This window comes from Hesperophylax consimilis, chromosome 3 (assembly GCF_061612785.1).
Source record: "Hesperophylax consimilis isolate HC1 chromosome 3, BYU_Hcon_1.0, whole genome shotgun sequence".
NCBI classification, from domain to species: Eukaryota; Metazoa; Arthropoda; class Insecta; order Trichoptera; family Limnephilidae; genus Hesperophylax; species Hesperophylax consimilis.
This window is the reverse complement of record NC_142838.1, coordinates 11,536,062-11,556,487: the sequence shown is the minus strand read 5'-3', so window position 1 is coordinate 11,556,487 and position 20,426 is coordinate 11,536,062. Positions and strand designations below refer to the sequence as shown.

The window sequence follows — 20,426 nt, the reverse complement described above, 5'->3', positions numbered from 1 at the left end:
AGATGAACTGATTTATTTTTAATTATGTGGCTGCTTATATTTAATTAGCCTGACTCGCGCCCGACATTGGGCTAGGAGCCCAAAAGTGGTGGGGGGTTGTACCCGCGCCAACAATGCGTTTATAGCCTCCGACAAAATGCTGCATATTCATTTTGTCGGTAGCAATGGTGATAGTAGTCGCTTAAATTTGCGAGTTAGAAAAGATTTTGAGCGCTTACATAAATGACAATTACATAGTTTAAATGCATAGTAGTTATAAGAATGTGTATCTTGACAACTAGATTTTTTGTTTGTCAAGATACGACAAAAAATAAGAAATGTTTGTAAAATAAATGTGTAAAAATGATCTCAAGCGATCAAATTTGTAAAACATGTTAAGTTAGTATTTTTCCGAGGTCCCCCGTAACATAGCGCTCAGAAAGAGATAAGATTCACTATGCTACGAGGTTCCTGGATTTTTGTACACGCAAAAAAGGTAAAAAATATTGTTCAAAAATGGGTTTACATATGGGTGAAAAACAGCTTTTTTAATATCTCCTCAGCGGTAGTATATCGAAAATAGTGTTTATTTGACTACCGCCGAGGGGATGAACAAGTAAAATATACATATTTGCAATGTTTAAAAATTGATTTTTCTATGTAAAATTTACATAGAAAAAATGCTGGACATTGATCCACGCGGCAGGTAAGCCGGCGATGTGGTATCGAAGCCATTCGGAGTTAAAGTTTTCAAGCCGCTTGGGCCGAAAACTGGACAAAATGACCAGTGGCGGGGAGTGGTGATTTTGCCAGTGGCGTGGAGTAGGGACATTTTATAAAAGTAAACAATTTTTATGAAATTAAATAATATGGTCAACTACGTCCGTTACACTCCCCCCGTTTAGCTATGCTGAACTAAAAAATAGGACGTTTGTTGGTACGGCGCAGTCCGCGGCGGCCAGTCCCTCTGGGATGGTGCTGGGCTGGTGGTACTGTTGATGTTGCATCGGTAGGCGGGGCCGGCAAGATTACAGCGAGCTTCACAGCGGGGCGGACGTAAATTCCGGTGCTCGTCTGGATCCTGGCGGTCCTCACTTGGCCGTCTGCAGCAGGGGTGGCATCAAGGACTCGACCGCGTGGCCAGCTGTTGCGGGGTAAAGCGGGGTCCATGATGATCACGAGGTCATCCTTCTTGATGGGGATGACTGGCTGTTGCCATTTTTGGCGAGCAGCCAGGGTGGGGAGATATTCGCGGAGCCACCGTCTCCAGAACATATCAGCAAGTTGTTGGCTGATACGCCACTGGCGACGGAGGCATACCTCCTCATCCTGCCTGTCGTCTAGTGACAGATGAGGTCGGTTTCCGGCTCTTCCCAGTAAAAAGTGGTTGGGGGTGAGGGGCTCTTCGTCCCTGGGATCCACCGAGACGTGTGTGAGGGGGCGATTGTTTACAGTCCACTCGGCCTCGGCAAACGCTGTCCTCAAGGTCTCTTCGCGTGGAGCTCGTTCCAGCAAGATGGCCTTCAGGGCGGTTTTTACAGAACGCACCAGGCGCTCCCAAGCTCCCCCCATATGAGGAGACATTGGAGGGATGAAGTTCCATTCGATCCCCTTTGTTGACAAATGATCCCTCATCCGGGTATCATTTTTGAGTGATTCGATGGCATCCTTCAGCTCGTTGTCGGCACCATGGAAGTTCGTACCATTGTCTGAGAACAGAGCTTTTGGTTGGCCTCGGCGCGCCGTCATGCGTTGTAAAGCCATGATGGCGGAGTCCGTGGTCAGTGAAGTTGTCAGCTCAAGGTGAATGGCACGAGTAGATAGGCATGTGAAGATTGCACCATATCTTTTCTCCCGATGTCTGCATACGGTGACTTCCATCGGCCCAAAGTAATCTAGTCCACAGTTTGTGAATGGAGGAACATGGTGGGCTAGCCTTGATGGCGGCAAGGGCCCCATCAGTGGGGGGGCTGGCTTGCTCCTGCGCATCTTGCAGGTGGGGCAGTTGTGGGCGATCATCCGAATATTTGTTCGCAGTCGCAGCACAAGGTAGCTGCCTCGCACCTCAGCCATCGTTCTCTCCGTACTTGGGTGATTGGCTTCCTGATGATGATGTCTCACCAGAAGTCTTGTATAGGCGTGATCACCATCCAATATGATCGGTGTCCGCACTGCTTGAGGCACTTTACTGAGGGCTTGTAATCTGGAATTCATCCTCAGTAGGCCATCAGGTCCAAGGAAGGGGCTCAAGGCTTTGAGCCGGCTGTCACTTGGTAGTGGATCTCCTTTCTGGAGCGCATTTATGTCATGATAAAATGTCTCTTCTTGACATATTCTTGCCCATCGGGCCTCTGCTTCTTTGATTTCATCGGTTCTTAAATGATTATCAGGTTGTTCGTGGTGTTTTCCACGACACCTTTTAATAAAACGGTGTATCCAGCAGGTAGTTCGAATAAGTCGACGCCATGAAGAGAATCTGTTGATTTCGGGCAGTGTCTCTGCCACAGTTGTTGTGATGCCAACGTATTGAGGCCTCACTTCTAGGGTGCCATCATCAGGCTGAGGCAGTTTGCACCGTTCGCGCGGCCATTCTGCCTCGTCTGAGGTCAGGAAGGCTGGTCCACTGAACCATCGTCCAGAGTGCGAGAGGTCAGGAGTGTTGACGTCTCGGGTGCCGATGTCTGCCGGGTTCAGTTTGGTAGGGACCCATCTCCAATCTGCAATGCGGGTGAGCTCGTCGATCTCGCCGAGTCTGTTGGCCACAAAGGCGGAGTATATGCGTGGATCTGTGCGCAGCCAGCACAACACTGTTGTCGAGTCTGTCCAGAATACTGTTCGCGCAATGTTGCTGCGACATTCTTTCTTCAGGGTTGCTGCCAGTCTGGCCGCCATGAGCGCTGATTGTAGCTCAAGGCGGGGTATTGAAAGAGGTTTCAGAGGAGCCACTTTGCACTTGCTGGCCAAGAAGGTGGCTGTGGTGTTCCCATCAATCTCCTCGGTATGGTAGGCGACCGCACAGCATGCCTGCTCTGAGGCATCACAGAAAAGGTGGAGGGTGACGAAGCTCTCTTTGTTTTGTAAGCAGCGCCGAGGTATGGCAACTTTGCAGTCTTGCAGAAGTCCCAGCCAGTCCATCCACCTTTCGTTGTGTTCAGGTGTGATGATGTCGTCCCATCCGATGTTGGATCGCCAAACAGCTTGTAGTAGTATCTTCGATCGGACTGTGAGGCAAGCGACGAAGCCCACAGGGTCGAAGATTTTCATAACAATGCTGAGCAGCTGGCGTTTGGTAGGCCTGCTGATCAGTTCAGGATCGGCAGCATCGCGAAATGCATATAAAAATCGATCTGTGACAGGATCCCACAGAAGTCCGAGGATTCTCTCGGTATCTGCTTCTCCGCTGTTTATGGTGATGGCTGACCTGGCTCGGTCTATAAGCGGGATAGTAGCCATCACTGAAGTGTCGTTAGAGGCCCAGTTTGTTAGGTGGAATCCTCCAGTTGACAGCACTTTGGCAACAGTAGTGATGAGTGCTGTCGCTTCAGTTTTAGTATCGACCGCATCCAAATAGTCATCCATATAAAACTTTGTTTGGATGGCGGCTGCGGCAGCAGGGAATAGTGTAGAATTCTCCTGGGCCACTTTGTTTCGCACGTACTGGGCGCTGCTTGGTGAACAAGTAGCGCCAAACATCATTGATGACATCATGTAAGTACGTGGTTCTTGTTGAGGTGTTGGTCTCCATAAAAACAATTGTGACTGTTGATCTTCACTTTTGATTTTCACTTGTAAAAACATCTCCTTGATGTCGGCGGCGAGAGCTATTTTTCCCTCTCGAAACCGGAGTATATTTCCTAACAATGAAGTCAGCAGGTCAGGCCCAGTCAGCAACTGATCATTGAGGGAGGTCCCTCGGCAGCGGCTGGCAGCATCAAACACCACACGGATCTTGTTTGGTTTGTTTTGGTTCACTACGGCAAAATGCGGTAGGTACCATTTGCGGGCAGAGGGTTTTTCTACCTCTCGATCCGTAAGTTCACGTGCGTGGCCTTGTGTTATAAGTCCGTTGATTTTAGCTGCATAGGCGGTTGCCAAGTCCTTTTCCTTCGATAATTTTCTCTCCAGAGACCACAGTCGTTTTAATGCACATTGCCGATTGTCAGGCAGTGTGATATTATTCTCCTTCCATAAAAGGCCGGTTTCCCATCGGCCAGATGTCAGTTGATGGGTTGTATCTTCCATCAGCTGATTTGCACGTACTATGTGCGCAGTTACACGAGAGGCGGACGTGATCCCCAATGAGTCAATCGCAAAATTGTGTTTGATGAGATCACTCATGAGGTCGTCTTTGTGGCTCTCCTCGCGCAGGGCCAGTGTTGTAGCCTCAGCTTCGTGTTCAGGGGGCCCTCCGCCATGGGTGATCCACCCCAACGCCGTCCGTGACAATATTCGCGTAGAGTCACGAACGTCGCGCACTTCCCTCGAGACAATAAGGTGTACATTGTCTTGCCCGATGAGAAGTGTGGGGGTGATGTAGCGGCCGTGGACCCTCTGTTCAGGAAGGCTGAGCTGCTGGACGGTGTTGGCCTTGATGACGTACTCATCAGAGATTCCGGCGCCGCGTAGAGTAATTGGCACGCGGCGGGACGTCAAGTCTGTTGAGCACATGTTTTTTGCTCCGTGTAGTCGTAGCTCACGGGTAGGTCCGGTTGTGCCGATTTTCTGTGCTGTGGTGGCATCAATAAGGGTGACAGTTGAGCCCTCGTCCAGAAGCGCAAAGGTTTTAATCTGTCGCTTGGGGCCCGACAATATGACCCCCACCACTTTTAACACGGCACTTTCGGTGTGGCGTCACATATTGTGAACGTTTGCCACTGTATTGTTATTTTCACGATAGTTCGGGTTGTGAAGAAGTCGGTGGTGGGGGTATCTGCACTCCCCCACTCCGCACCAGTCACTAACTTTGCAGAATTTGGTAAAATGTTTGCCATTGAGGCATACTCGGCACAATCCGGCACTTTTAACTGTCACAAAACGGGTTTTTATGTCTTTCGCGGCGAAAGTACGACATTCGCTAAGTTGGTGGCCATTTTCACCGCACTGAACACACCCGGCGCGGTTGTCGAACTCGCGAACTTCATCGTAACTGTTTTGCACTTTTTCCCCGCTTCGATTATTTTCTCGATTATTACCAGACAAAATTTGGGGCATTCGATTATTACCAGACAAAATTTGGGGCTTTCGATTATTTTTCGCGAACTGTTGTTTTTCACTAGAATTGTTGTTGTAAACATTGTTTTCCCGCGATAAAAACCGTTCTGACGCGGCAGACGTGTTTAAACTGTTGTCACAAGTGTCACTTTTGTTCGAATTGTTTTTTCGCGAAAACTTTTCTGACGCGGCAGACATATTTAAGAAACTTTCACAGGTATCACGTTTTTTAGCACCGTTTTTGCGCGAAAACTGTTCCGTTGTCGCGAGCGTGTGTTCACGGCGTGGGCGGGACCTCGCGGGGTCAACCAAACCGGACTTTGGGATGGCGTTCGCGACGGTTTTCAGGAAGGCGGCAAACTGGCAGATGGTAGCGGAGGCCTCGTAGTGCCGCACTTCCATCAGCCACGCCAACCGCAAGGTGGGCGGCATCTTCCCCGCGATGTCACTGAGCAGCGCTGGATTCGTCAGATAGCCATCATTGTTGAGGGAGCGGAGTGATGCCACCAGGTTTTGAACTGTGCCAGAGAAGTCTGCGATGTCCTCCAGAGAGGCCTCAATTGTGAGGTGGGGCAGCTTCTTCACTTTGTCCAGCATCAGAGCAGCGAGTGAAGTAGTCCCTCCAAATCTCTGCTCCAGGACTGCCAGGATCTCCGGAACCTGGGCAGGGTCCATCAGAAGGGGGCCGACGGCTTCTCGGGCTTTCCCCTTGAGGGCCCGCTGTAGGCGGATCAAGTTTTCGCTGGAGGTCATCCGACATGTGGAGGTAGACTGGTTAAACTGTGCCCTCCAGGTGGGCCACTCCAGTGGATCTCCAGAGAATGGAGGCAGGTCCTTGGCCATAGATTGTCTGGCAATAAGGGCCGCCATTCGTGGATCGTCCTCGATTGTGGGACGGGGGCTGTCCTGAGCCCTTGAAGCTCTGATGGCTTCTGTCAGGGCGGAGGCCAGCTGAGCCATGGGACTGCCATCATGCTGAACCCAGGCTCTGGTATATTGGGCCGTCTCATCCGCCGTAGGTTGGGGCGGGAATCTCGGCATGGAGCTGGTACTGGCTGTGGGCGGGCCATCTGGCCGTGCCGGCACGCCATACTCCTGTTCGCGCAGTGGTACGGGCGGCACATGTCCAGATGGTCCAGATGGTCCAGAGGGTCCAGGTGGTCCAGGCTGTGTCCATGGCACGTCCCACTGCTCCAGCAGTCCAGCAGGTGATCCTGGCGTCGGCGCTGGGTACCCCGGGTGGGGCAGAGGTACGGGCAGCACAGGGCCATGAGGTCCAGGCTGCACCAGTACTGGGCATCCCTGAATGGTCCAGGGTGCTGGTTGCGCAGGGCCTGCTGGCTCTTGCTGCGCTCGTGATGCGTACCTCTGGTCCACCAGAGGTACAGGTCCGGCTGGCACTTCAGGTACGGCTTGCCTCTGTTCTAACAGAGGGGCGGGCGGTACGAGGCCAGAGGGTCCAGGCTGCATCATGTTTGGCCACCCTGCATTGGGCCAGGGTGACGAGGGCGGGGGACCGGCTGGCCTTGGCTGCGCCGCTGCTGAGTACCTCTGGTCCACCAGAGGCACCGGACTCGGTTGGCCGGGCTGCACCCATCCAGGGCTGTACCCTTGGAAGCGCCAGGGTCCTCCTTGGGCAGGATACCCTTCCAGGAGTACGGGTCCAGATCGGGCAGGCACTGCTGCTGCTGGTTCCTCGTACCTCTGGTCCACCAGAGGCACCGGGCTCGATTGGCCGGGCTGCGTCCATGATGGTGGTGACCTCTCCAGGAGCTTCGAAGGTCCAGGAGGGGCAGGGGCTGCTGCTGTTGGAGCTGATTGAAGAGCTGCTTTAAGTCTCTCAATGTGCTCGGTTTGACTGCGAAGCTGTTGTCGCAATGACTCCATCGCATCCTCTTGAGATGTGGAGGGCGGTGAGTCATGATGTGCAGGTGGTGCCATGTCAGGAGTAGTGCTGGGCGTGGGCATGGGGGTTACGTCAGGCGTGACGTGAACCGCAGCCGTGGCCTGAGACCCAGCATCCAGGGCATCTGCAGATGGTGTTGAGGATCCATCGTCTTGGATCCGGCTCGACCGTAAAGTTGGAGACATCCTGGTTGAAGGCGTGTGAGAATCCGGCTCGGAGGACCACTTGTACTGGACGGGAGTCCGCACAAGACTGTAGATTTAGGCGCCGGGTCCAAACCGTGTCTTCAACCGATGAGATGCTCCTTTACGGCCGATGATGATGATTGTAGTTGATATTGGTGATGAAATCTGCCTCCCGCACCCAGGCTTGGTGAATGGTGGGCACTGGGTGTGCTTTCGTCTCTGCTCGCTTCTGGTGTTGGCGGTTTTCCAAAGGAGGGCCGGCTGGTCTCGAAGAGGTAACACCAGAAGATCTTGGAGCAGAAGACTCGGCGAGGTGAGGCAGATGTTGAGCAGGAGTCACTTGTTGATAAATAAAACGCTTGGTTTTGGTGGTAAAGATGAACTGATTTATTTTTAATTATGTGGCTGCTTATATTTAATTAGCCTGACTCGCGCCCGACATTGGGCTAGGAGCCCAAAAGTGGTGGGGGGTTGTACCCGCGCCAACAATGCGTTTATAGCCTCCGACAAAATGCTGCATATTCATTTTGTCGGTAGCAATGGTGATAGTAGTCGCTTAAATTTGCGAGTTAGAAAAGATTTTGAGCGCTTACATAAATGACAATTACATAGTTTAAATGCATAGTAGTTATAGGAATGTGTATCTTGACAACTAGATTTTTTGTTTGTCAAGATACGACAAAAAATAAGAAATGTTTGTAAAATAAATGTGTAAAAATGATCTCAAGCGATCAAATTTGTAAAACATGTTAAGTTAGTATTTTTCCGAGGTCCCCCGTAACATAGCGCTCAGAAAGAGATAAGATTCACTATGCTACGAGGTTCCTGGATTTTTGTACACGCAAAAAAGGTAAAAAATATTGTTCAAAAATGGGTTTACATATGGGTGAAAAACAGCTTTTTTAATATCTCCTCAGCGGTAGTATATCGAAAATAGTGTTTATTTGACTACCGCCGAGGGGATGAACAAGTAAAATATACATATTTGCAATGTTTAAAAATTGATTTTTCTATGTAAAATTTACATAGAAAAAATGCTGGACATTGATCCACGCGGCAGGTAAGCCGGCGATGTGGTATCGAAGCCATTCGGAGTCAAAGTTTTCAAGCCGCTTGGGCCGAAAACTGGACAAAATGACCAGTGGCGGGGAGTGGTGATTTTGCCAGTGGCGTGGAGTAGGGACATTTTATAAAAGTAAACAATTTTTATGAAATTAAATAATATGGTCAACTACGTCCGTTACACATGATAAAGAGCTTGCATACTATTAATATACTTTCCAGACATGCACTCTGAAGCTGACAATGGGCGTATATGGATTTTAAAACCCCTTTTTGGATAAATCAATAGAACTGGCTGATCTCACCACAAATATGAAAGAAAATCTTATAGATTTAGCTAAATGGCATTTATTCTCAAAGTGTTGACATGTTTTGGATGAAAAGAAAATAAGAGTATCCTAAGAGTAGCTGGCATGGGAAGCTCTAAAGTTATAAGTGCCATTTGCCACTTCATACTTATGTGAACTGATATTCTCTTCAATGGTGGACATTAAGGCTAAAAAGAGAAACAGACTTCACTTAGAAAATGATTTGATTATTAAAATATCAAAAATAACACCACGATATGAAATATTTTTGAAAAATAAACAAGACCATCCTTCTCACTGAAATTGTGTTTTTATTGTAGTTAGAACGTCGCCCTTTTCCTTTTGCCGGCGATCCACGGAGTATGGCTTCGCGACCCGCCTGGGAGTCGCGACCCACAGATTGAAAAACACTGGTATAGACCAACCCCTACGGCCAATAGTTTGCGTTGCAGTAAGCAATCAAGTTAATGAGTGCGCTAAGAATAATCTACGGGGACATTTCTCTGTAAAGTTTATTCCATCTCCTGTTAAGTACTTCACTCCATTGTGGATTACACTTCTGTGTGTTCTACTCTACCCCTTTGTGACTTCTTGTAAGGAATGTCGTACTTACTGACTCTTGGTGATTACCGACGGTTCTAAAATGAATTACAGGATAATACAAGTCAAGCTAATCAAAGTGAATTTATATTTTAACATTCATATTTCGAATGAAACATCTAGAATCTGGCAGATTTTGTGGTCCCAACTGCGATGAATGAGTCCCATTTTTTCATACACTATGAAAAAATATTTAGGAATACTGTCTATCATTTTTAGCTGATGCACAAAATTTGAATTCTCCCATATCACACAATCACAATCAACATAGTTCTGTGACCAGTTCTTTGGGTGTATTGCACATGACTTATTCCAGCAGCACCTTCTAACACCAACTTATACGGTGGATTCGCAGTTTTGCGACACCACAACGCTTGAATATAAATGTTTAAATCGCTCAAAAAAATATAGACCAACACCTAGCACTTCATTAATTTTTCAAATTATATCGAGATGCACTGAGAATTTGGTATTGGGTAATCGGTTACTAATTGGTACTCGGCCAATTCAGTGGAAGTCGAATAGTTACTATGCAAATACATTTTACATAAACCATTTCATAAAGTAGGGATAACCAAGACTACAGTTTAAGATGGGTTCTTATATGAAAGTTGTTTATGCAAAAAATATGATTTTACAGAATTATCAAACTTGCAAGAAACATAGTTTAAAATTTTAAAACTTGTTGTGTCCTTGTTTCACTGGGACACCACGCACCTTGTAGAACAAGCCAGCTCGACAAAAGTCATATACGATATTAACAATCGATTACTGGAACAGGGAAAGGGATAGCTGTATAGAAAAAATTCTAATTTTTATATAATTAATCACAACAAAGAAAGAACGGTGTATCACAAAAATTGAGGTAATGAGATATTCCAATTTACGCCTGCCTTTTACTTCAATTTTAGTGCTTCAATGGACAATACATATTTCTTCGTGCAGTGCTGTGGATTAAAATTTTGTTATGTGTATTATTACAACGGATATCTACCTACTATTTAAAGATAATCCTGATACTAACATTTAATTGGTAGATTAAATATTCGACTTTATAAGAGAACGTAGTATTTGTCTCGACAAATAAAAAAAATCTGATTACATCAAATAATCATTTACTATATTTGTTCCACCCGATCCCTGCTGTATTTCGTGTTTTAATAAAATAAAACCTTATTATTATTATTATTTTTTAAGTATTTGAAATGTTCTAATTAGCCCTTTTTTACGTTATTAAGTAGTACTAAATAATGTGCAAATGTTAATATGTTGTATTTTTAAGTACTATTTTTAAGTAAGTGCAATAATTATAAATTATTATTAAATATTAACATTGTATTTCGTTACAATAAAGTATACAATAAAGTAGTACGCATGTTACTTCATATATAACTTTATTTAATTTGATATTTTTAAACGAAAGCTTTTGAAAAATTGTGTCTCAAAGGAATATTCTTAAATTATTCCCTCGCAATTATTCTCAAAATCATTCTCTGCCTTCTCACAAAGTTACACTCACACTATAATTTATGTACAGTTTGCAATCATTTTAATTACATAATGATAATATTTCCCCATTCAAAATGCACAAAAAAATGTGTTGAATTGAAAAATGAATATTCAGCGTCATCAAAAAACATAAACAAGGCTATATATCATTATAACACTTCATAAATGCCTTTTTCAACATGCTATAAAAGCTTTTTTTTGTCAATCTGGCTTGTTCTAGACGGTCCACTGTGCAGGTAAGGGACCCATCGTAGAGCGCTATACATTTAGTTTGGTGTCCCAACTGTTTGTTCCACTGTGGCGTCCTGGTAAAATAGGGCTCTTAGCGAAGCTAAACGACAACTTTTGATATAAACCCACCTCATAAACATGAAAATATAAAGTTTGGTTATATCACTCCAATCTAGTGTAACAAATTTGAAAACTTTTTTATTTTTTTAAATTTTTATTTTTATTTTTTTTTATTCATAAAATATATTTGAATACAGTTTTTTACATGCTTTTCGACTACCACACTAGACACATGTCCGTATTATGGTAGTAGAGTAAGGTTCAACTTTTTTTTTTCAAAATTAGTTATTTCTTTCAAATTTAACATTAAATTCTTTGATTTAAAATATCTAACACTCCAATTACCGACATCGTTACAAAACCCGTTTCTAAAATTGTACATGACCATAGAGCTATACAATACATCAATATACATGAGTCAGAATAATATCGTATCGAACCTTTTCATAATAACAAACTTAGGTGTTTCTGCTATCGTGGTACGAGAACACGCCGTCAGATGGAATGCAGGAAAACACTTCTTCTTGTTGACATATAAATTTATTAATTCACAATATAATTGCAGAGGATCTTATTTTCCTCTGCTAAAACTTAAGCTGAAAGAAATAAAGGTCTAGTTTCCTCTATTATTCAGTTTTCCCTAGGTTTACATAAACCTAGTAATTATTTCACGACTGACTGCGTAGGTACGTCTGTACCTACCCGTTATAGCAACACTGCAATACTGTCCTTTTTCTGGGAGGTATCTGTATTTAAACTAAATTCTGAAGGACATTTTACCAAAATAAAGATGTTCCACCCGCTCGTTGGCAAACAACATTCTTAACATAAAATAAAATGCACTTAACTATTCTTAATGATACAACCATGACTTAAACAATACAAATATTTTAAAGGAATTATTTTAAGGGAGATGAAACTTTATTTGGGGTTTTTATTACTATGGGACAGGGGTGGGAAAGGTATTGGCAAATATTTTTAGGCATAATATTTAGGCATGTTATTATACTTATTTATTTATTTATACGCTTAAAAAGGCTTTTACATAAAATCGACACATGATGCATTATACATAGGAGAATATCTGTATTTTATAGGAAATTCTAACAGTATATAAATGCAATCCATTATAAAGTGTGTAAAGGGCGCAATTTCCCTGTGAGAGGTCCATTGCAAAAAGGGTGCCTTAGTACATATCGGCGTTAGCTCAGGTGGTAGAGGTTGAGATCATGATCATCAGGCGTCAGGTCAGCTACGGCTTTTACACGGGGAACTGATTGCCAAACAAACCACTTCGAATTCGTCAAAGGAAACGCATTAATGTGGTATGATAGTATATTCACAAAGCACAATTACAAACAGATACACAAATGAGATGGGTCATTTACATCCTAAATATTCCTAGCGTTTCGTTAGGAACAATCTCTCTTGATAATTTAGGTTCTGGCTGGCAAGCGTGTGTGTAGGCATAATTCAAGTCACAAAAGGCACATAAAAGGTAAAGATAGTTAATCCGCTTACATGAATTTGTAGTAGGTTTCGCGTACATGTTGAACCACAAAAGGAGGGTTATCTTCCGTACTGTACGCGCTATTACGCGTACATTTCTCCATGGTGAGTAGGCACAGCAATTAGGTACAGGCTTCGAAAATACTTGTACAAAGCGGCCGTTAATTTAGGCGCGCAATCATGGTGTCCTGGTTGATAGCAAAACAGACATGTTGACAGGGCCAAGGCTAGATTGTGAGTGTCGGCGGTTGGTGATTTGAATGGCCGGCGTGTCGAGCGTAGAGCAGTTTTACCAACTTGGCCGTGCACAAGGCAGGCGCGCGCGCACAGCGACAATGGTAACAACTCACCGCTGACTAATTTGCATTCGCGGGAGTTTTGAACGTGTCCGATTCGTTACGTGACACATCCCCGCCCGCCCGAGAAAAAGCGACGTGGCAATGAAGCAATAGGCTTAAGAATCCTCTTTTACTTAAAACATGCCACTGGCTTCTCAGAGAGATAGCTTGCGAGAGAGAGAGAGAGAGAGAGATTGTTGGGTGTGCTAGCTAATTAATGACAAACATAAAACACATAGTGACATGACAAGACAAAACAAAACATAGTAACATATGACATGACAAGACAAGACAGAACACAGTAACGTATGACATGACAAGACAAGACAGAACACAGTGACATATGACATGACAAGACAAGACAAAACACAGTGACATATGACATGACATGACAAGACAAGACAAAACACAGTGACATTTTGAAAGAGAGAAAAAAAATGACTCTAAGTTTATCATTGGTCCGGGAAGCTAAGATTTGCGAAGCGTAGTTTGTTTGCAAAGTGGTTCGGAGTTTGCGTAGCACTTGTTATTTTCACTAACACATGACCCTTTGAGATTACACTCAAATGAACACTAGGGTCTTGGAAAAGAACACGGTGTGGAACTTTGTTGTTGCGGAGGGGTTCTACTATCACAGAGGTCAAAATAGGTGCTTCAGGTTTGTAGAGATGCCAGAGTGGATCCATGCTGGTAGTAAGCAAGGTTGTACTGGTTATTAAAGCGTGCAGGGCTGCGAGTAACATGGGTTGGTGCCAAATGGAGGTTGGTGGTGAGTATGCACAAACGGCATTTGGTTGGTCTGCGTGTTTTAGTATTTGCAAGACAGTGCTTGTGTCAGTGCTTGATGGAGCAAAATACAACTGTTGATTTGGCAGGAACGGACAACTAACCTGGAGCTGACATTCTCGGAGGTCGTTGTTTGGAAAGTGTCATTATATTGTGAGACAACTTGTTCGCAACTGCACAAACGGCTCACACTTGATTGAGTTGAGTGTGGTCGGGTGCTTTTTATATAACGAGAGGCTGAAGAGAGGGGACCTCCGTGACGGTAGTGAAGGCGGCTATGAAGAGGGCTCAGCTGGTGATGAGAGAGGCTGCTGGGCTTCTTTTTAGTCCAGGGGTGAATTATTATTAGAACAAAATTCTTGAAGTTTACCTGCCTGGTAGACCAATGATGCAAAAATGGTTGGAGAGAAACAAATGTGCCTTGGGTAGAAGAAAGAGATTTGCTTGCCAGAAACCAGAGAAAGAGAAAGATAGAGATGTTCCTAACTAGTTGATATTTTACAAATGTGAAAAAAATATGTTTTCGTATCAAGAGGTGACTCTGTATAGTCCATTCAGTGCAATAGTACTGAATACAAATCCACTGATACAAGAACATGTTTGTGCAGTGAGACAAAAAAATAACTTCTTTGAAAGCAATTGACCTTTCATGGTCAATGTTAGAAAATAAGTTCATAGTTTTTTCATAGATGTCGCCATAGATTCTTCCTGTTAAAAGTTAATAAATAGGTTGGCTTATCATTTTTATCTCCTCTTCTGCAATAAACATTTCTGGCGAAATAAGTGGGTTTATATTTCTACCTTGATCCAAAACCAAACATTGGTCCTTCGAGCCGGATCCGTATTATCGATTGAATCGCGGATGATAAAAGAACCAGCAAACATCTTCAACATCCAACATCAGAGGGGATCTTCAGAAAAACGGGCAAGTGACCATATCCCATATACCTACCTTATTTTCCCAGGCAGGAGAGCATGATTTATTACACAGCCGTATTTCTTTGTTTGTTTTAAAATTGAATCGGGCTGATTGTTACCAAGTGTTGTTTGAATTGATTTCATACCCATCATCGAAATTGTAGTAAGCAATAATAATTGTTACAACAATATAAAAAGAAGTTAGAATACAAAGCAAGTATTTTAAATTTCTTAAAAGATTTATTACGAGCGGTTATATTTGAAAATCCGTTAGTTTAAATTTCGAAAGTTACCGCGAGTCGGTAAAAACACCAACCCAGCCGCGAAGCAAGCTGACGCATGCGCGGTGGAGATTGTGGAGAGAATAACAATAGTGTCAAATTGTTTTCTTTTTGACAGCCATCGAGCTGTTGCATTTATAAAATTCAGATAAAATTCATTGTTTATCGGTTAATTAGTAAAGTTCTGTGATCAAGGACAGTGCACGTGTAGTGATTGATTACAAGTGATTATCATTTGACAATACGTTCTGTGAATACCTCCTTTCTTGATATTTAAAAATGGATCTCAAAACTTTGATTAACCAGCGTGGAATTTGCAAGGCGAAATTAACTAGGTTCAATGAATATATAAACGGTGATAATTTGTCGCAATCTGAAATTGAAGTCAGATTGAAGAAACTTGAACCAATTTTAGACACTTTCGACTCATTACAAGATAACATAGAAGCAATTTCGCCGGAAGAATTAACCAAAACAGAAAGGCAAGCATTTGAAAATTTATATTATAATCTTGTTGCTAAGGCTAAAGATAAATTGTTAAATAAAGTTCAGAATACAACATCACATAACATACGTTTGCCTATACTTGAGTTGCCAAAATTTAATGGGAGTTACGAAAATTGGTTGAATTTTCGGGATACTTTTGTTGCTTTAGTTGATAATAATCCATCTTTAGAAGTTATTCAAAAATTGTATTATCTGCGATCATGCCTTGAAGGTGACGCAGCTAAATTATTAACCTCACTTCCAAATAACCAGGAGAACTATCATACTGCATGGGAGATGTTAACTTCTCGCTATCAAAATATAAAAATTATTATACATAAGCACGTTGAAGCATTATTCAAATTGCCTGAAATAAAATTTGAAAATTCCGTAGCATTAAGGAATCTTATCGATGAATCCGAATTACATTTAAAATCGTTAAATAAGTTAAATATACCCACCGAAAATTGGGATATCATGTTAATATATTTATTGTCGCGAAAACTAGATAGTGAAACTCGACATCATTGGGAAGTATTTGCCACAAAAGAAAATCTACCCACATATAAAGAGTTTATAAAATATTTATCAGATCGAGTTCAGATTTTAGAATTTGCTGGAATTACTGAAGGAAAATTGAATCAAAATAAAACTTTTCCTTTCAAATACCGAAAAGAAGCTATGATTTCTTTAACGCCTCAAATGACAAAATGTATTATTTGCAAAGGCGATCATAAGGTTTATAATTGTAAAAAAATTTTAATATTAAATACTAAGGATAGAATTATAAAGATACGTCAAGTAAATGCGTGTTTGAAATGTTTGTGCTTGGGTCATAAGCTAAAAGAATGTAAAAGTAAATACAATTGTCGTATATGCGAAAATAACTCGCACAATACTTTGTTGCATTTAAAAAAGGAAACAGATAATTCGAAGTCTCAGGATAAGGATTCACCATCAACATCAAATAATGAACCTTTAGTTACAAATCACTCTACGAAAATATCTAATAGTTTTGTTTTGTTATCTACCGCCGTTATTAAAGTGTTGAATAATAACGGAAATTTGATTAAGGCTAGAGTTTTATTGGATAGTGGTTCTCAGTCCAATTTTATAACAGAAGAATTTGCAACAAGGTTGCAATTAAAACCCAAAAGGGCAAACATACCGATTACCGGAATCCAAAACAAAATATTGAATATTAAAAATAGCATAAATTTAAGAATTTTCTCGAACTATTCACCGTATGAAAGAGACATAGAATGTCTCGTTTTGAAAGAAGTAACAAGTCATCTGCCGCAAATTTCTTTACAGAAAAAGGATGCCAACATACCTGATGGTCTTCAGTTAGCGGATCCTGCCTTCTATGAAACAAGCTCCATAGATATGCTACTCGGAGCGGAAATCTTTTGGGAAATTATGAAGCAAGATCAACTTCGAAATGGAGACTCAGGACCCATATTACAGAGAACTGAATTCGGATGGCTGGTGTCAGGACCCATCGTCACAACAAAAATAAAAAGGCCAGTAAAATCTTGTCAACTATCATTAAATATAATCCATAAACAGATTGAAAACTTCTGGAAATTAGAAGAATTCCAACCGGTGAAGCACCGGAGCCATGAGGAGCGAGCGTGCGAGGAGATTTTCAAGGACACTTATAAAAGGAATGACAATGGTCGTTTCATGGTAAGCTTACCACAGCGCCCCTGTGTTAAACAGTTGGGAGAAACGCTGCCCATGGCGGAAAAAAGACTTTGCAATTTGCAAAGGAAATTTTCTTCAAATCCTGACCTGATGAAAAAATATAAAGAATTCATGCAGGAATATATAGACTTGGGTCACATGACCCAGTGCGAAGCACCTTCTAATGAAGATTGTTATTTTTATTTGCCACATCATGCAGTATTGAAAGAATCGAGCACTACCACTAAGACTCGAGTGGTATTTGACGGTTCAGCAAAATCATCCAATGGTATATCGTTAAACGATGCTCTCATGATAGGACCTGTTTTACAGAAAGATTTAGCCGCACAATTGATATGTTTCAGAAAACACCAGTACGCGATAACAGCCGACATTGAGAAAATGTACAGGCAAATATTGGTGCGACCCGAAGACAGAGATCTACAGCGAATAGTATGGAAAAATTTCCCGGAGGAGGAAATTCAGCATTATCGACTTAACACCGTTACCTACGGTCTGAGGCCGTCATCATTTTTAGCAACTAGATGCCTCCAGCAGCTGGGAAATGAAAATATATCATCAAACCACAAGGTCAGTCAGATTATAAAGAATAATTTTTATGTGGATGATTTAATTACTGGAGATGAAACTGAAGAAAACTGTTTAATAATTAAAGAACAACTAATATCCATCATGGCATCCGCTGGGATGAACTTAAGGAAATGGCGGTCGAATTTGCCCTCGTTATGTTCGAAGGAAAAAAGCATGTCAGATATGATTATTAGCACAGATTCAAATGACAACAAAATATTAGGCCTGTCTTGGAACAATCAGCAGGATAATTTCCTATACACAGTGAAGTTATTAAAAAATCCAATTAATAGCAAACGACAAATACTGTCATGCATTGCGTCCATATTTGACCCGTTAGGATTAATAGGTCCTGTTACTGTTATTGCTAAATTATTGATGCAAAAATTGTGGCAGGCAAAGCTTCAATGGGATGAGCCTATTCCATATGATATGTTGAAGACATGGGAAGCATATGTGAATGAACTGCCTCAATTAAATAATTTAAGAATAGGTAGAAAGATAATATGTCAAGATCATGTAAATTTACAGCTACATGGATTTTGTGACGCCTCAGAAAAGGCATATTCGTCCTGTGTTTATATGGTGTCTACTGACAAATTGGGTAAGAAGTACTCCAATTTGATAATGTCCAAATCACGGGTAGCGCCTTTGAAAAGTGTTTCTCTACCCAAGTTAGAATTATGTGGAGCCGTATTACTGACAAGACTAGTGAATTACATTAAAGATGCTCTATGTACTCCGGATATACCTACTACATACTGGTGTGATTCCCAAATAGTACTGTGCTGGATCAGGGATCAGCCGGTAAGATGGAACACTTTCGTTGCTAATAGAGTGGCGGAAATCCAGGAAACCAGTCAGCCGGAGCAATGGAACCATGTACGGTCAGAAGACAATGCAGCAGACGTGCTTTCCAGAGGAATCGGCGTTTCACAGTTATTAATTTCCAGCATTTGGTGGCATGGTCCAGATTGGCTGACGTTGGATTCAGCGTGCTGGCCAAATTCCAACTCATTTTGTATTGATCCACCAGAGATCAAAACAAGCTCGGCACTGTTGTCTGCTGTGAAACAGGACTGGGACATTTTTGATAGATATTCCAATTTTTCCAAATTACAGAGAGTAACAGCATACCTTAATAGATTTATTTTTAATTGTAGAAACCCTTCGCAGCGCCGCTATAGTAAATTGACAGTTAGTGAGTTGGAAAATTCAGTAAACAAATTAATATCTCGGGCGCAATCATACTGTTTCAGAGACGAAATTCGAGCTTTAAATAATGGAGGTAATATACCTAGGAATAGTGCACTAAAGTCATTAGATCCTTTCATTGAAAGGGATCTAATTCGTGTGGGGGGAAGGCTCTCCAAAGGTAAAATGGTAACCGAAGGCCAGCAGCACCCAATTTTGTTACCTTCGCATCATAAATTAACAGAGTTAATTGTAAAACACTATCATTACTTGAACTTACACTCGGGAACGCAGTCATTATTGGCGTTGATTAGAATGAAATTTTGGCCGATTAAGGGAAGGAATATTGTAAAAAAAAATAATAAAAAAATGTATAATTTGTTATAGATGTAATCCTAAATCCGAACAGCAGTTGATGGCCGACCTGCCAGCTGAAAGAATAACTGAATGTAGGCCATTTCAGATAACAGGAGTGGACTACTGTGGACCAATATTAATAAAGTCGGGTATTCACAGAAAATCACATAGCGTTAAATCATATATTTGCTTGTTCGTATGCATGGTCACTAAAGCCGTGCACTTAGAAGCTGTGCTGTCCTTGAGCGCAGAGAGTTTTTTAAACTCTTTGAAACGGTTTATCTCGCGTCGTGGTAGACCAAGCAAAATGTTCTCGGACAATGCAACCAATTTTAAAGCGGCTAATAATGAACTAAGAGAAATTTATAATTTTTTAAATATGTCCAATGATAAAATTGATAATTATTTATCCACATTAGGAATACAATGGCAATTTATACCAGCTCGTGCGCCGAACTTTGGGGGGCTCTGGGAGGCTGGGATAAAGTCAGTTAAGCATCACTTAAAAAGAATAACCAGTATCGCTTCATTAACTTATGAAGAGATTAATACGGTGTTGTGTCAAATTGAATCTTGCTTAAACTCCAGGCCACTGTCTCCCTTATCAAATGATCCTTATGACCTTAATCCCTTGACTCCCGGTCACTTTCTAATAGGAACTAGTTTGGCGGCGATTCCAGAACAAAATTTGGAACATATCACATTCAATCGATTAAACAATTACCAAAAACTAATCCAGATTGTACAATTTTTTTGGTCGAGGTGGCGGAAGGAGTACTTAGCAGAACTTCAAACCAGAAGCAAATGGACCAATAGGAATCAAAGGCAGATGCGGTCTGGCGACATGGTCGCAATAAAGGAGGACAACGTCCCCTCTTGCTACTGGAGGCTGGGACGTGTGAGCGCTGTTCATCCTGGCGCTGATGGAAGAGTTCGCGTGGCGACCATCATCACGTCGAAAGGCATCATCCAGAGGGCCATTTCAAAGATCTGTCTGTTGCCAATAGATGACAACGAGGAGTTGAAAATGTCGACACCCCCACCCAACGGACCAGACGCTGAGTAAGCGCAAAAAAAAAGGTTTTGTGCAAAACAATATAAAAAGTTTCGTGATAAAAACAATATAAAATTTTTGTGTATTATCATAAATAAAAAAATAATAATAATAAATTAAAAGAAGAAAAGGAAGAAATAATAACAAATAAAAGGTAAAAACAGTGCATAAAAAA

The 20,426-nt window shown here is 42.2% G+C and overlaps 1 protein-coding gene across 1 annotated transcript; it reads right to left on the bottom strand.

Annotated features, from left to right (window-relative positions):
- Nucleotides 1-894: 894 nt before the first annotated feature.
- LOC149424942 (uncharacterized) lies at nucleotides 895-7,281 on the bottom strand. The gene is made up of 2 exons (XM_089646934.1): nucleotides 5,472-7,281; nucleotides 895-4,634 (listed from the first exon to the last, which is right to left on the bottom strand). The coding sequence occupies exons 1-2, from the start codon at nucleotides 7,279-7,281 to the stop codon at nucleotides 895-897; spliced, it is 5,550 nt and encodes a 1,849-aa protein (XP_089503060.1).
- Nucleotides 7,282-20,426: the final 13,145 nt, after the last annotated feature.